The sequence below is a fragment of the Geotrypetes seraphini genome, chromosome 8 (genome assembly GCF_902459505.1).
Source record: "Geotrypetes seraphini chromosome 8, aGeoSer1.1, whole genome shotgun sequence".
NCBI lineage: Eukaryota > Metazoa > Chordata > Amphibia > Gymnophiona > Dermophiidae > Geotrypetes > Geotrypetes seraphini.
The window spans coordinates 169,249,146-169,267,555 of record NC_047091.1 but is presented as its reverse complement, the minus strand read 5'-3'; the positions used below and the strand labels follow the sequence as shown (position 1 = coordinate 169,267,555).

General features: G+C 43.5%; 1 protein-coding gene across 7 annotated transcripts in view; it reads right to left on the bottom strand.

Annotated features, from left to right (window-relative positions):
- Nucleotides 1-18,410, bottom strand: part of GRK3 (G protein-coupled receptor kinase 3) — a 466,643-nt gene that overhangs the window by 258,862 nt on the left and 189,371 nt on the right. For all 7 annotated transcript variants that reach the window (XM_033955477.1, XM_033955470.1, XM_033955473.1 and 4 more), the window contains one exon: nt 10,011-10,084. In XM_033955477.1, coding sequence (XP_033811368.1) covers nt 10,011-10,084 — 74 coding nt within the window. The remainder of the gene's footprint in view (nt 1-10,010; nt 10,085-18,410) is intronic.

Genomic DNA, 18,410 nt, shown 5'->3' with positions numbered 1-18,410 from the left:
ATACGCTAGCCTCCAGCGACCATAACATGGTATGGTTCAACATTGGGAAAGGATCCCCTAAATCAATCACAAAAACAAAGGTGCTCAACTTTCGGGGAGCCGACTTCGCACGTATGGGAGATCACGTTCATCAGACGCTACAGGACCAAGCAGAGACCGGCAATGTGGAAACTATGTGGTCGTACCTGAAATCATCCATACACGAAGCAACTAATCGCTACATAAAATCAGTAGATAAACGGCAAAGAAACAACAAACCCCAATGGTTCACTGAAGAGATCTCACTCCTCATCAAGGAGAAGAAAAAAGCATTTCTTTCCTACAAACGCACCCAGAGAAGAGAAACTAAAGTAGAATATAAGACCAGATCGGCAGCGGTCAAAACAGCAGTTAGGGAGGCCAAACGTCGAGTGGAAGAAACTCTGGCAAAAAACATTAAAAAAGGGGACAAATCCTTCTTTAGGTATATCAGCGATAGGAAAAGGAACACAGACGGTATAGTACGCCTTAGACAACCGGACGGAAACTACGCGGTGGCGGATTCAGAGAAAGCAGAACTACTAAATGAATATTTCTGCTCAGTCTTCACCTGCGAAGCACCGGGACACGGACCACAGTTGATGATAAAACAAGACGTGGATGACCCGTTTCAGAACTTTGAGTTCACTCCTGGGGACGTCTACAACGAACTGGCAAGGCTAAAGGTAAACAAGGCCATGGGACCGGACAATTTACACCCAAGAGTGCTCAGAGAATTGAGAGATGTCCTGGCAGAACCGTTGGCGGTGCTCTTCAATCTCTCACTAAGTACGGGGATAGTTCCGTTGGACTGGAAAACAGCCAACGTCGTTCCTCTACATAAAAAGGGTTGCAAGGCTGAGGCTGCGAACTATAGACCGGTAAGCCTCACCTCAATAGTGTGCAAACTCATGGAAACACTAATTAAGTATAAATTAGATACGATCCTGAACGAGGGAAATCTCCGGGATCCCAGCCAACATGGATTCACCAAGGGTAGGTCATGCCAGTCCAATCTAATAAGCTTCTTTGACTGGGTAACAAGAAGACTAGACTCAGGAGAGTCCTTGGACGTCGTGTACCTAGACTTCAGCAAAGCGTTTGACAGCGTCCCACACCGCAGGCTGCTGAACAAGATGAATTCTATGGGATTAGGAGAGACTCTAACTGCATGGGTTAAAGATTGGCTTAGTGGCAGACTTCAGAGGGTGGTGGTCAACGGTACCCTTTCTAAAATGTCAGAGGTGACCAGCGGAGTGCCACAGGGTTCGGTCCTGGGCCCACTCCTCTTCAACATATTCATTAGGGATCTGACTCAAGGGCTCCAAGGCAAGGTAACCTTATTCGCTGATGACGCCAAACTATGCAATGTAGTAAACGGCTATAATCTTCAGGATGCTATGGAGCAAGACCTGCGTACTTTAGAAAGTTGGTCCTTGATCTGGCAGCTGGGCTTCAACGCCAAGAAATGTAAGGTCATGCATCTCGGCAACGGAAATCCTTGCAGAACTTACACCCTGAATGGAGAAACTTTAGCCAGGACTACGGCAGAACGAGACTTAGGAGTAATCATCAGTGCTGACATGAAAGCAGCCACTCAAGTGGAGAAGGCTTCATCTAAAGCACGGCAAATGATAGGCTGTATCAAGAGAAGCTTCGTCAACAGGAAACCTGAAGTCATGATGCCACTGTACAGAGCCATGGTGAGACCGCATCTGGAATACTGTGTTCAATTCTGGAGGCCACATTACCGCAAGGATGTGCTCAGAGTTGAATCGGTTCAGCGGATGGCCACCAGGATGGTCTCGGGGCTAAAGGATCTCCCGTACGAAGAAAGACTGAGCAAATTGCAGCTCTACACTCTCGAGGAGCGTAGGGAGAGGGGAGACATGATTGAGACATTTAAGTACATCACGGGACGGGTAGAGGTGGAAGATGATATCTTTCTTCTCAGGGGACCCTCGACCACAAGAGGACATCCGCTCAAGCTCAGGGGAGGGAAGTTTCGTGGAGACACCAGGAAATACTTCTTCACGGAGAGAGTGATTGAGCATTGGAACGAGCTTCCAGTGCAGGTGGTCGAGGCGCGCAGCATCTCAGACTTCAAGAACAAATGGGATACCTATGTGGGATCCCTACGAGGTCATGCCAAGGGATAGGGTCACTAGGACTGAATGAGCGGGTCAGTAGATTTAAGAGGGTGGGTAAATAGTGTGGGCAGACTTGATGGGCTATGGCCCTTATCTGCCGTCATCTTTCTATGTTTCTATGTTTCTATGTTTATTTTTCTTTGATAGAGAGTATTGCAATGGGGCGCCATGGCTCGACGTCTTGAGGACACCTGGGGGGAGAAGTCTTGGAAGACCAGAATTTTATGTCCCTCATAGACGAAGCCAGCCCCCCGCCGAAAACAGGCTAGGACACGTTCCTTCATGGCGAAGTTAAGGAAGCGGGCGAGGACTGGCCGAGGTCGATGCTCTCCCTCACGCTGGGAGCCCACCCGATGGGCGCGTTCAATCAGGACCTTCTCCCCCGTCTCGCTGAGGCCCAACACTCCCGGCAGCCACGATTCCAGGCAGGTCCGCAGGTCAACATCCCGAACAGTGGAGGGCAGCCCTATGAACCGTAAGTTGTTTCTGCGGTTCCGATTTTCATGATCCTCCAGTCTGTCCAAGCAGGTAGTTTTTGCAGTCTCCAGGACCCTCAGGCGCTCCTCAAAGTTTGCTGCCCGGTCCTCTTGCTGAGCCACCCGGTCCTCCACCCTCTGTAGTCTGCCTGCTTGTGTCTCCAATGTCTCCCTAAAATCCTCCATAAAGGTTTGGATTTTTGCTAGCTTGTCCTCCATAACAAGAGTTAGGGACTTAGTGAGCTCTTGTATGGCCGCTTCTTGAATTGTGAACATTGGGACCTCGTGGCTGTCCGCCATCTTATAATCCGTCGGCCTCACCTTCCCGCGTGTGTCTCGCTGCACCCTTGCAGTCATGCCGGGCTCCAAACACTCCCTGAAAGCGCTCCGTACACTCCGAACACCAACAGAGAAATGTCGGTCCGCGGGGCGCCGGGATCCGAAGCGATTGCGGCGTGCTATAATAAGATTTAATTCGGCATGGCCCAGAGCTGTATGGAGGCACGTCCGCTCAGGTACGCGGCATCACGTGCTCCCCCCACCATCCTACCTTCTATCTTTATCTCTTTTTTATATATATTCTTTTTTTGCTTATTTTTTATTTTTCTTATCTTATGTATCTTTGATTCTCTTATAAAACTTTCTTATCTGAGAACTTTTATATCTGTTATTCTCAAAGAGTCCCAGAATCGGGGACACGACTGAAGGTAGTAATACGCCAAAGGTAGAATCATGCCAGAATTCTTCAATTTATTATTTCTCAAAGTCCTTCAATATTCTCAAAGTCCTTCAATATTCTTCAAACATACAGTCATTTAACTCATATTGGGATATATGGCACTTTTACAGATGAGAAAAGTCAACAAAATCAACAATACTTATCTTATCTGTTGCATTTAGAAGTAGACCATTATCGATTTGTGTGCAGTCAGTAGCTTTCACAGCATAAGTCGCCTCTCAATTGATAGCAATCTACTTCTAAATGCAACAGATAAGATAAGTATTGTTGATTTTGTTGACTTTTCTCGTCTATAAAAGTGTCATATATCCCAATATGAGTTAAATGACTGTATGTTTGAAGAATATTGAAGGACTTTGAGAAATGATAAATTGAAGAATTCTGGCATGATTCTACTTTTGGCGCAATCCTACCTTCAGGCGTGTCCCTGATTCTGGGACTCTTTGAGAATAACAGATATAAAAGTTTTATAAGATAAAAAAAATAAAAAATAAGCAAAAAAAGAATATATATAAAAAAAGAGATAAAGGCAAGAGCGATCAATAAGTTGGATAATAACACCAGATAATATGTAAACGCTCTACTTCTGAGAGCTTTGTTATATGTAGACAGGGTACCTTCTCACATTGACTCGACTCTACAGACATTAATTTGACCTGATCTAATCCTATTTGAAGCGCCTTAGCTCAGTTCTCAAGTTTCGTCTTTCGTACCTCAATTGGGCTAGGATTGAAATTGCTACAGAGGCAGTGTTCAAAGACCCTGGGATGAAGAGATTCAATCTAGAGAATGACAAAATTTGTCACCATTCCCGTCCCCGCAGATTACTGCGGGAAACCATCTCCATCTCATTCTTTAAGGAGAGAGGGAAGAGTCAGAGTATGAATGGGCTCAGCTACTGACCTTCAAGCCTTGCATTAAGGAATGCAGTTGTAGAAGGACTGAAGTTGAGATAGACACTAAAAAATGATACGGGATTGTTTCCCACAGTTATCCGCAGGGACAGGAACAGTGATGGATTCTGTCACAGTGTCATTCTCTAATTCAGTACTAATTAAGGGTGACACCTAGTGGTCAAATTTAGACACCCCCTCCCGAAAGCACACCTAATCAGTTAGGTTTTCAGGATTGCCAGAATGAATATGGATGAGACATATTTGCATGCATATGCATTGTGGTAATCCTCAACACCTGACTAATGCCTTAAGAGATGGTTGAGTTTGAGTAGGACTGCTATAAGGATTCAAAAGGAGCACTGATGCATAGTTCTAGCCCTTAGAACCACTCAGCAATGCCCAGACTATGAACAGTTGGAATGGGGGGGGGGGGGTTTAGTGGGATGCAAACAGGGCACTTGACCACATGCCTGTCTAAATCTGAAGGAGATAACAGCCTGCATTTGGGCTTTAGGGCCCCTTTCCACATTTCCGTCCTGGGCCTTAACATGCTTAACAATGGCCCCAACTTGGAGGATGAGTCTATTAAAAGGAGCATTTCGTTGGCAGTTTTCTTCGCTAATCAGTTAGGACCAGATTCTATAAATGGTGCTTTAAAAACTGGTGTCAAAAAAAGTGCTTAGCGCTATTTTATAAACAGCACATTTACACCAACTGAAACATGGTATAAATCCTCATTATTAAATTAGGTGCAGATCCCACCTTATTCTATAACGACGCAAATAAATTTCAGGATGTCCCTGATCCACCCATGACCCTCCCATGGCCTTGCCTCCATTCTGGAACTGAGTGTAATATTTATGCACAGATCCTATGCCTAACTTTATATACATATATTTTAATTAATTCCAATTAGTTATTTTCTTAAGTGGACTAAAAGTGGAAATCTAGAGAACTCTGGCAGGAAAAACTGGGTAAAATAATGAGAAAGGCTACAGCGATTGTCAGATATATGATTCGCAAATGAGATCCTAGAGTAGGTTAAGTTAAATATAGACAGAAAATTTGATTTTCCTTTTTAGAGAAGACCATACAATAAGGAAAATGGCTAACCCAGATAAATATGAAGCAGCTGCCATTTTTAGCTCATTTTATATTCAGAATGGCATTTATTTATTTTCTACGTCATCGGTGTCTTCTCCGGCTTGTGAAGTTCTGCATCCTGATGAACTATGGCAAAACAAAGCGTCCCTAACGAGGTTTTCAATGTTGAAAAGCTGTGTATATTTACTGCAGAGCTGTTTTTTTCCTGAACTCTGAACATTATAACACGAAGGAGGGGCCTCTGGAGAGCTGTTACTATCATGGTTCTTTGGACTGTCTCTAAGAATACAGAATGTTTTGCTGCAGTGCTGAAGTGATGTCAGGACTAGAAACATAGAAATAGACGGCAGATAAGGGCCCACGGCCCATCTAGTCTGCCCACCTTAATGTCCCTCCCCTACCTTTGCCCTGTGAATAGATCCCATGTGCCGATCCCATTTGGCCTTAAAATCAGGCACGCTGCTGGCCTCAATCACCTGTAGTGGAAGACTATTCCAACGATCAACCACTCTTTCAGTGAAAAAGAATTTCCTGGTGTCACCTCGTAGTTTCCCGCCCCTGATTTTCAACGGATGCCCTCTTGTTGTCGTGGGACCCTTGAAAAAGAAGATATCTTCCTCCGCCTCGATGCGGCCCGTAAGATACTTGAACGTCTCGATCATGTCTCCCCTTTCTCTGCGCTCCTCGAGCGAGTATAGCTGTAATTTGTCAAGCCGTTTTTCGTATGGTAGATCCTTGAGTCCCAAGACCATCCTGGTGGCCATTCTTTGCACCGACTCCAGTCTCAGCACATCCTTGCGATAATGCGGCCTCCAGAATTGCACACAGTATTCCAGGTGGGGCCTCACCATGGATCTATACAATGGCATAATGACTTCCATTGTATAGATCCATGGTGAGGCCCCACCTGGAATACTGTGTGCAATTCTGGAGGCCGCATTATCGCAAGGATGTGCTGAGACTGGAGTCGGTGCAAAGAATGGCCACCAGGATGGTCTTGGGACTCAAGGATCTACCATACGAAAAACGGCTTGACAAATTACAGCTATACTCGCTCGAGGAGCGCAGAGAGAGGGGAGACATGATCGAGATGTTCAAGTATCTTACGGGCCGCATCGAGGCGGAGGAAGATATCTTCTTTTTCAAGGGTCCCACGACAACAAGAGGGCATCCGTTAAGAAATTTTTTTATTTGTTGTATATTGTCTCTTGCATTTTTGTGGTACTTTTTTTAGATTTTAGCTTGCTCTATTGGCCTCAGACTTATATTTTTGTCTGTGCCTGATTTATTTTTTTTTTTTTGGGGGGGGGGAGAAACAATGGGTTTTCTACCTTAAAATGCAGAAACCCATAATAATACTGGGATTCCAATAAGGGGAAAAGAATGGGGACTCATATACTGCTTTTTTTGTGGCTTTGGTATTTGGAAAGCTGACATTGAAAGCAGTGGGCAATGGTTGATTAAGTGACTTGCAGGGTCACAAGGAGCAGCACTGGGATTTGACCTCACAACCTCTGGGTGAAGAGGCAGCAGCTCTACTATTGAGTCACACTGGCAAGTGTGATACATATTTACATCCTTGAGTTTTGAGGTTTCTTTTTTGTTTAAATGTTGTTATATAGTAGTACAGGGTCACTAGCTTTTAAGTACACAGTTGAATCATTTTGTCACTCTTTACTAACCTTTTCTATATGTTCAGAATGATACAATTTCACATTAACATTTAGAATATGCTATAACTACAGCAAGAATGGATGAGCAGTATGGAATCTATCTATCTTTGGGATCCTGCCAGGTAGCTGCAACATGGGTTGGCAACTATTGGAAAGAGGATACTGAACTTGATGGACTTTTGGTTTAACCTAGCATGATATTTCTAATGTTTTTATGGAATCCTCATAGCAGATTTATTACCTATATATGCTCATACAATAGATATTCTTCAATACAGGTATTACTGAACATTACTTTACAATCTCACTTTGGGAAGCATACTGTAAACTTTATAAGGCAGTGTCTTCACTAATTTTTTTAAGTAGGAGCCACTTGAGATCCAAATGAGATGAAGGAGAACAGCCAAATATCTACTCATGTGGAGTCATGACTCTGCTGACCAACCCACATTCAAACTTTTCATTAGGGATATCTTCAAGAAGATGAGCATTTCCAAATATATTATTTTTGTCTATTGAGAAATGCTTTGGCTTGAAGAATGCAGCTCTGTTCTGTTAAGAGCTTGGTAAAGAGATGATGAGAGCTGCCCCAGAGGTCTCCAGGGGCTGCCATTGCACCCCTGGCTTTGTACTGAAGAATACTTTTATAAGGAATACATACTTTTTTGAGAATATGTGGTCATATTTTGGGATGAACACATGACCACAAATAAACTATTAGAAAGACAGAGAGGGGAACAAAGTACAAGCCACATGAAGAGCGTGAAAAAAGCACAAAGGGCCTTCAAATTGGGGGGGGGGGGAACTCAGTTTTATTGGACCCAACACAGGCCATGTTTCAGCATATCCACCTGCGTCAGAGGTCATTCAGTACAATCCTCGTAAGAAATGAATAAAAATCAAAAGCAGCCGGTCAAATGAAACCAGGCTAAACAACTAGAGTTTCAAGCATTGCTGAAAGTCTACACAAATGTGCTATCTATTTCATAAATACTAGAGACCCAGGCTGTTTGGCCTGGTTTCATTTGACTAGCTCAGGCATCCTTCATTAGCACCTAACGCAGCTTAATATACAACCTTAGGAGTCCTTTCACTAAGCTGCGGTAAACGATAGCATATGCTTACCATAGCTTAAAAGAGTTTACTGTGGGAGATCCTATGCTAAGTCTGAGATCAGCATGCACAAACCACTTGCAGAGAGGGCACGCCAGTACTGAGCAGTTAGTGCATCAAATGCTACCTGTGAGCCCTTACCACCTACAAAATAGATGCCTGTAAGAGCTTACATGCTCATTTGTTTTAATAGCTGCGTATATTCATTTTTAAAAAATTGGAAATCATCTATTTTACTGCTGTAGTAGAAAGTAGCTTTAGAGTGTGGGACAAGGACACACTAAAGCCACCTTTTCCCACACCTTTGTAAAAGGACACCTTAGGTTCTAAGCTCTCTGGGGATAGGCAAATACCCAGTGTACCTGAATGTAACTCATCTTGAGCTACTACACAAAAATGGAGGAGCTCCTGGTCGGTTAAATAGCACTTAGCCAGCTAAGCACTACAGCTAAGCACTAATATTCAGAGCAAGATGGCCACTGAATTTAGGCGGCTAGCAGACAGATGATAGTCAGCTATCCATGAAATGTAAGGACTCTTTTACAAAGCTGCAGTAGTGATGTTGCTGCAGAAAATGCACCAAAGCCCATAGGAATTGAATGGGCTTTAGTGCATTTACCATGGCTTTGTAAAAGAGGCCCTTAAAGCGCTAGCCAGCTATGTTTAGTGGCAAATTGGGCTGATTAAATAGCTGGTCTATGTGCTGAATATTGACTTAGCCAGCTAATCCCCCACCCCTTTATCAAGCCGCATTAGGGTTGTTTTTATCGCCGGCTGCTGCCAGTCTCAACACGCATAGAGTTCCTACGTGTCGAAGCTTTTACCACAGCGGCTGGGAATAAAAAACCCTAATGCAGCTTGATAAAAGGGGAGGGGGTAAGTTTATAGTGACCAAAACTAAACCAGATATTCAATGTTAGTCACCAGATATGCCCTGGCATTGAATATCCAGAGGAGTCAGCCTGGCTAATTTCCACAATCCGAATGTTGGCCCCATAGAAAGTGAAAAAGAGATATAAAGAGAGAAAAATCACACACAAACATTTACATGTATATAGTGCTAGATAGATAGCTAGATAGACACACAGGGGAAAAATTCTATAAAGCCACCCAAAGATGGGCGCCTAACTTGATTAGTAAATTGGCTTCAATTATGACATGCTCATAATTGAAAAAAATAAAAATTGTGTGATAGATGCCTATCGTCTTAGGTGTGATTCAACAAAAGATAGGCACCTATTGCATGGCACCTAGCGGTGACTAATAGTAAAGCAGGCATGTTTATGGGTGGAGAATGACTTAGATGCCACTAGGCGTGATTTACCAGGCTAGGGATTTAAAGGCCTACAATATAAGTACTTAAGTCCTTAAGACCCTAGCCCAGGAGTAGGCAATTCCGGTTCTCGAGAGCCGGAGCCGGATCAGGCTTTCAGGATATCCACAATGAATATGTAGGAGATGGATTTGCATGCACTGCCTCCTTGAGATGCAAATCTATCTCATGCATATTTATTGTGGCTATCCTGAAAACCTGACCTGGCTCCAGCGCTCGAGGACTGGAATTGCCTACCCCTGCCCTAGCCTATATTACAGGCGCTAAGTTTTTAGGCGCCACTAAACACGATTGTAATGGGTGCCTACGTTTGATTGACATGGAATAGACGTTTAACTTTAGGTGCCTATCTTTTTTACGCTCCAATTACAGAGTCTGACCTACAATATTTAAAACTGTGACAATTGAGAAACAAAACATAAATCCATCCAAAATACACAATCAAATTTTTTTAAAAAACTTAATAAATGAATATTTCATACTAAAAAAGTATAGAAGAAAACATTACCTCTTCATAAAACTTAAGTTGTGGTACACCTTCATCTATTTCATTCATACAAAAATCTTTAAACAGCAGAAACCCTAAAAAAGATAAACAGAAAAAAGATAAGAACATTAAGCTATAGGATATAACCAGTCCAGTCTCTCTATTTTGAAAAGCCTAATTGTAGATATTTATTCATCTGTACAAATGGCAAAATTTAATTACAATTCAGAGATCTAAACCAGTTTATATTTGGGCATTAACCTTTGGATTCTACATATGGTGCTAAATGGAACTAAAGCTATATATTTTTATTAGACTAATTTTAACACCTTTTTTGATTAACTGTTGAAGAGTAAACCCTCCTTCCTCCTGTCAGAACAAGATACCCTAACTGCAGTAGACTGTCCTAACCTGAGGAAGGTGGTTTGGGCCTTTGAAATCTAATTGAAAAATGTATTTAGTCCAATAATATGGTATTATCATATTTTCCACTTTTTGTTTTATTCATTTTTGTTAACTTAGAATGTAGTGATTTAAATATGTCAGTTTTTGAAATTTGCGTCTGCTATCTTTATATTTTGCATAGTAACGGGGGATATGCATCACTTTTTCACTGACTTCTTGGGGGTTCTTGTGGCTTCTTGGGAGTTCAGTTTAATATTTGTCTACATATTTCTATTTTTAATTTGTGGTAATTCCATACTGGGTGAAGGTCTGTCTGTGTTCATATATGAAAGAGACATGGTTTTCTGCTTGCAGTTAACTGTGCAGAATGGATCTGTACTAATCTGGCTTCTTTAGTCTTCCAATAGATTTATTGATGTTCAACTTGCTCTCCCTTATTCATGACCATTAGCATTGCTTTGAACACCAGTTTTTGGCTCTGCTCGTTTCAAACATTTACCTGCACTTAATGCGCTATTCATGCAATAGACAAATCATCCTTCGAGACTCTTGACAAAGGTATTGATTCCAAAACACTGTCAGTGTCAAGTTTTCGCAATGCTATTACCAATACAGTATACTTTGAACTGTATACTGTAGCTGAATTATTGACATCTTATCCTCACAACTCCTCCATTGTGCGTTGGGTTCATAGACAATGGCGCGAAAGACAAAAGCGCGCGCTGACAATTGAGCGCAGCGCGGAAGTGCGCGCCACACAAAATTACAGTTTTTAGGGGCTCCGACGGGGGGTTTTGTTGGGGAACCCCCCCACTTTACTTAATAGACATCGCCCCGCTTTGTGGGGGGGTGTGGGGGTTGTAACCCTCCACATTTTACTGTAAACTGAACTTTTTCCCTAAAAACAGGGAAAAAGTTAAGTTTTCAGTAAAATGTGGGTGGTTACAACCCCCCACACACCCCCACAACGCGGCGCGATGTGACACCCCCCCCCCGTCGGAGCCCTAAAAACAATAATTTAGAGCGGCACCCGCCTCCGCGCTGCGCTCAATTGTCTGGGCGCACCTTTGTCCCGGCGCGCTTTTGACCTGACACCGTGCATTGATGTTCTAGTACCTATTACAGTGTTTGGTGCTGTGGTTTCCTAAGTAGGTCCTCGTGAAGTTACTGATATAATGGTATGGTAGAATTGTTCTTTAGGTCCTGGTTGATATTTCTAGTGTTTTGTATTACTTCACAGTATGCCTGGTACTGGATTTGGATTTAGATCACATCTTTCTCAGTAATAGCTTAAGGCAAGTTTCTTTCTGCTATAGTAGGTATTTTCATCTCCCTGGGGGTATACATTGTAAATTTTCTACCTGATTCAACAGATGGTTAAGTTACTGGAGAACATGGTGAAATCAGTTAGCTTTGTAGGGTTTAAAAAAGGTCTGCATAATTTCCTAAAACAAAAGTCCATAGGCCATTATTGAGATGGCTTGGGGAAATTCACTGCTTTTTCCTAGGATAAGCAGCATAAAATCTGTTTTACTCCTTGGGATCTTGCCAGATTCTTAAAGATCTGGATTGTTCACTGTTGGAAACTGGATACTGGGTCTGATGGACCTTTGGTCTGTCCCAGTATGACGACTCTTATGTTCTTATGACTTGTCCAAGATTTCAAGGAGCAGCAGTGGTCTCTTGGTCTGCAGCTCTATTAGGAACTAATACAGATAGGAACAGCTAATACAAATAACATATATCTATAATAATAAAATGCTAAGCGCGCATGCGCACTTTCGCTGCATGTTCCCTGATCCCTCTTCTGTCGGGATGTGGCGTCAAAAGTGTGCATGTGCACCAGACAAGCTTCTCTGCTCTCCACCTCACAATACGGCCCTACCAACCAAAGTTTCTTCAGAAGCTGCCGCAAGGCAGTGCAAAGGCAGTGCAGAGCAGCGGCTGCCGGGAGGAGGCCGCGGCGGCTTGAGGCGAAAGGCGGTGCGGAGCAGCGGCTGACGGCCGCTAGCACCCCCTGCCCTCTCCGTCGCGGCCCAGGAGAGACATGGCAGTGCGAGGCCTGGACGTCACCGCCGCGCGATGCGACGCCTGCGCGCTGCACATAGAAGAAAGCGCTGCGGCTCGCCTGGGCAGACATGTTGGTGGTGGCGGCTGTGGAAGAGGGAATGGGAGCAGACACCAGCTCCCCGCGACCCGGCAGAGGCCCCACACCAGAGTGAACTCACGCTGCCACCCAGAACTCTCCCCACCTCTGCTGACCCTTGCCCCTGCCTGTCCCACAGGGCACCCCTGGCAATCCTGGCCCACAATAGTCAGCCCAGACCCAAGGCAGAGGAGACCAACAATGCAACACCAACAATGCAACAGGTACTCTAATGATGCTGGATGGGGTGAAAAAGGTGGAAATAGGAAAGGGAAAAGGGGAAATGGGAATATTGGTAGGTAAAAAGAAGGGAGAAGGGCTACTGATGGACAGGGGGAGCAGGAAAGCGGTACTGCTGGACAGGGGGAGGTAAAAGGAAGAGAAAAGGGCTACTGCTGGACAGGGGGAGCAGGGAAGGGGTACTGCTGGACAGGGGGAGGTAAAAGGAAAGGAGAAGGGCTACTGCTGGACAGGGGGGAGAGACAGAAAGAAAAGACAGAAAGAAAGGGGGGCAGGGAGAAAGAAAGAAAGACACACATACAGAAAGAGAGAAAGAAATGCCTAAGTCTACATATCTATTCCAGCACCCGTTAATGTAACGGGCTAGAATAGATGTACCTAATCTTTGGTAGTTCAACCTCGTACTAAAGGCTAGTAGAGCTGAAGCCTGGTGACCATTTGGCAACCTACCAAAAACAATATTAGGTAAATCATTTTATAGTTGCTAGTAACCTCAAGATTTTTGTTGGTGCTGCTGAATATCACAGTTTACATGGTCAACAGGAAGATACTGGACTGGAAAGCTAAGAATTAAAGTACCTCCATATAGTTCCAGAATTTACTATAATAAAACCCTAAGCGCGCATGCGCACTCTTACCTGCGTGTTCCATGATCCGTATGTCCGTGGCCGGCAAGAGTACGCATGCGCGCTTTGACTCCTCCCCTCACTCACTAAGCGGCAGCATCCTCGCTCCGGGACCCGCTGACCCTCCTATCTCTCCCTCCCATGCGACCCTTCCAGCGAGATGACCTTAACAACAAACCTCCCTCCAGCGTTGGCATCCGTAGCATACTAAACAGGCTGCTTCACGGCTTTCTCCTGCCTGTGAGTCCCTCTGCCACGTCACTGATGATGTCAGAGGGACTCATCGGCAGGCCTGGCTTCTTCGGGCAGCAGCAGCGTTTACAATTCGCTGCTGTTGCCGGCTTCAGGCCTTCCTCTCTGGCGGGTCCTGCCTACTTCCTGTTTTCATGAAGACAGGACCCGCCAGAAAGGAAGACCTGAAGCCGGCAACAGCAATGAATTGTGAATGCTGCTGCTTCTGCCCGATGAAGTTCAAGGAGGAAAGGGAGCAGAGAGGGAGAGAATGGCTTAGAGGGAAGAAGAGATGGCAGGGCATGGAGGGAAGTATGAAGGTATGCCAGACCAAGGGATCATGAGGGGCATAGAGAAAGTAGATAGGGACAGATTCTTCAAACTTTCAAAAAATATAAGAACAAGAGGGCATTCGGAAAAACTGAAAGGGGACAGATTCAAAACAAATGCTAGGAAGTTCTTCTTTACCCAGCGTGTGGTGGACACCTGGAATGCGCTTCCAGAGGACGTAATAGGGCAGAGTACGGTATTGGGGTTTAAGAATGGATTGGACAATTTCCTGCTGGAAAGGGGGATAGAAGAGTATAAATAGAGGATCACTGCACAGGTCCTGGACCTGTTGGGGCCGCCGTGTGAGCGGGCTGCTGGGCACGATGGACCTCAGGTCTGACCCAGCAGAGGCATTGCTTATGTTCTTATGTAAAAGGAAGGAGGACAGGAAGGAGGAGATGCCATATGGAACATAGAGAGAGAGAGGGCGGACACTGGATGGAAAGAGAAGAGAGGGCAGTGAATGGAAGGGGTAAGACAGGGTGAACAGTAGATGTAAGGGGTAGAGAGAGGGAGACAGACACTGAATAATCTCACCCTCTTTTGGGCAGTTGGCTGTCTCCTGGGCTGGGCTTGAGGATGAGCTTACTAAAGCATTTGGTCAGGCCTTTCAAATCATGGTTCTACTGCACAGGGGGATGGGAGGGAGTCAGGTAGGCAGGCTGGCTTCGGGGGAGGGGGGGGGTCAAAGTCTGGAAGGTAGTGAGGGGAACATAGGAAGGAGGCACTGGGGGCACTAAGGATATAGGAAGGGGCACTGAGGGCACTAAGGACACAGGAAGGAGGCACTGGGGGCACTAAGGACATGGGAAGGAGGCACTGGGGGTACTATGGACACAGGATGGAGGCACTGGGGGCACTAAGGACATAGGAAGGAGACACTGAGGCCACTAAGGACATAGGAAGGAGGCACTGAGGCCACTAAGGACATAGGAAGGAGGCACTGAGAGCACTAAGGACATAGGATGGGACACTATGGACATAGGAAGCGGGGCCACGGAGAGACAGGCAGGCATTGCGCAACAGAGAAATACAGGCAGGCAGGGAGACAGAGACAGAAAGAAAAATAGATAGACAGGGGGCCAGGGAGAGACACAGACAGAAAGATTGACAGACAGACAGTGTCCAAGGAGAGAGAGACAAAGAAAAAAAACCCAGACAGACATCTACTCTAGCACCTGTTAATGTAACGGGCTTAAACACTAGTACTGCAGATTCTGTTTAATGCTCTGCATTGTTTTGTCACACATTATCTTGATCCTTTTGCTACATAATTCCCAAGTGTATTATATAGTGTGCTGGTGGAGACAGTTGATAAACAGAGAAAGGGTCCCACCCTGTTGTGTTCAAAAGTGCCCCCCCCCCTTTTTTTTTTTTTAAAAAAAAAAAGAGTGTTGCTTGTAAAGGAGGAGTAGTGTTCCCCTTAAGTTCTGCTGTACATACAGTATCAAAGTAAAATTCAGAGCAGCTATAACCATAGTTAAACTATAGGTAGGGTTGCCAGATTTCTTCTTTGAAAAAAGAGGATGCCTGGCCCCACCCATTCTGTCCCCAGTCCCACACCCATACAAACCTCACCAAGCTCAAAGGTCGCATTTGGAAGCCTTTGCACATGCATGGATATCGATGCAATGATGTCACACGCATGCTTATGATGTCATCATGCTGATGGCCACGCATGCGCAAAGGCTTCTAGACGCAGCCTCTAAGCTCAGGACTTCCAAGGTTTTGAAAATTCCTCCCAACGCCCGAACCTGGACATCTGGTAACCCTAACATAGGTGAGCAAAGAAGGAAAGCATGTAGAGCACAGCTCATGGAATTCTTTCCAGCCTCCCTATGAGTGTTTATGTATGTCTGTGTATATAACAGAAAACATTTGCTCACATCAACTCAGAGGGAACACTGCTCCAAAGTTTTCTATCCACCTTCTCTATCTCCACACATAAACGGCGTACTAAAATAAATAAAAGGACCCCTATTTTTCTTAGCAATTTTGAATAATTCAACAAGAATTGATCAGGGCTAAGGAATAACCACAGACATTTTCGCTAAACTTTAAGTTAGCAGTGTAATTGAATCTCTGTTTAAAGTTAAAAAAAAAAAAAAAAGCATTAGCATTTGAGAGGATTAGATTATTTAATTAAGACCTAGAAAATAGTGGGAGCTTTCAAGATTACTTGCCATAATATAAAATGTAAATGACCAAAAACACAACTACAGTAAATATGACTTTTTTTTAATCTACATCAGGGGTGTCAAAGTCCCTCCTCGAGGGCCGCAATCAAGTCGGGTTTTCAGTATTTCCCCAATGAATATGCATGAGATCTATTAGCATACAATGAAAGCAGTGCATGCATATTCATTAGGGAAATCCTGAAAACCCGAATGGATTGCGGCCCTCGAGGAGGGACTTTGACACCCCTGATCTACATCAATATAAGCCAATATGGAGCTACATACTCGCTTTCTCTCTTAGGGTTCATCAACATGGAGCAAGTACTGTCTCTGAGACAGCAACAAGCTCTTCAAATACAAAATGTCCCTTATAGGTGGGGGGGGTTTACTACTTGCAACTTTAAAGTCACCTTAAAGAAAATCATACAAATTCCCACAGTTTGACAGCTAAAACCAACTGTTTCCTGTTGTGTGATTAAAGGCAAATATTTATCTGCCTGTCTTTATCTGTATTATTCAAAACTTTTAAAATCTTTCAGCAGTAGGAAAGACCAAATATTTGGGCTTGTAATAATGAAAATGCAAACAAAAGCATGCTACTACGTATAATGTTCTCTACTACAGGCAGAAAAACTTCCCATCAGAAGAGTAGTTTATTAAAAAACCCAACAACAACATTTTCAAATGGCAAATCGGCTCCATATGCAATATATTTTCTGACAAATAATCACTGAAAAAAAACCCTGTGTTACCATGGCAATAACTGATTTCCAAAAGGTTATTGCTATTTTTCTTTTCAGTAAGAATTTATATAAATGTAAGCCTAATTCTAAAACAAAGGAAGAAAGGCGGTTTTAACAAGCTAAATTCCAAAAGCATGCAAAACTGGTAATTTCCTACCTGTTAAGAGCTGACTTTTTCCCACATCTCACCACAGATTACAATTAACAATGTTACAAGAGGTAATTAATTTATCCCACAGGTTTTTATTTATCAGTAGACCACAGCAAGCAGATTGTCCCTAAAGCTTATAATCATCAGTGCAACATATCAGGTAAATGTCCCTGTAATTTTCCTACTCCTATATAAAATCAGATGCCTTGTAATGATTCCCTACCACCAAACCAATGGTTACATGCTAAGGAGGTAATTCTGTACTGTGTAACTAGAAGGAACCTAGTCAATAAATGAAAATAGGAACCTACTTTCTTTTATACAGTATTAGCATAACAGCAAAAACTTACATGCTTTTAGAGGAGAGGAGGGACAGGGGAGAAATGATACACAATTTAAATACTTAAAAGGTATTAATACAGAATCAAATCTTTTCCAGAGAAAAGAATATAGTAAAACCAGAGGGCATAAATGAGGTTATGGGGCAGTAGACTTAAGAGTAATGTTAGGAAATTCTTTTTTACGGAGAGGGTGATGGATGCCTGGAATGCCCTCCCGAGGGAAGTGGTAGAGAGCAAAACGGTGACAGAATTCAAAAAAGCGTGGGATAAACAAAGAGAATCTCTAATCAGAAAGTGAAGGGAATAAATTGAAGAACTAGGGCTGGAACTGAGCAGATTTGAACAGTGTACCATATATGACTGCATGATTGGGATGGGTTGGGGAGGGGAGGGCTTCGACGGGAACTACAATACAATACTTTGGGATAGTTTAGAAAGGCTGAAGTGAGTTTGGACAGCAACTCCAGTAGTTGAAACCTAAACACTGGCAGTATCGGGTCTCTTACAGAATAAATAATTATTCATTCCAGTTCTGTTGGTGTGTACACTTCTTTGTGGGTGTTATTGACTTTTTGTGTATTTTGATCCCTTTTTTTAAGTTGTACTAGCACACACTTAGATACCATATATGCACAAGCTATAGAATACTGTTTCTTACCTGCCACACACATTTTATTTATTTATTTAAAACACATATAGCTTGCATATCAAACATCTATGCAGGTAACAACAACACATACATAATTAAAACAAGACACAACAATACACAATAAAATACAGCATACAACCTACTACCCAAAACCTGCGCCTAGAACAATTAAGCCAGATAGCTACCAATTTACACATTACTCATATTTGGAAAAGCCAGACAGAAAAAATAAGCTTTCAGACCTTTCCAAAATACCAAGAAAACGGAAATTAAACAAATGGAATCTGGAATTCAGTTCAGCCACCTGGAACATTCGGGATTGATTAACAACTTTAGTGACCGAGCAGAGGGACAACCAAAAGGTCCCTAACTTGTGATCACG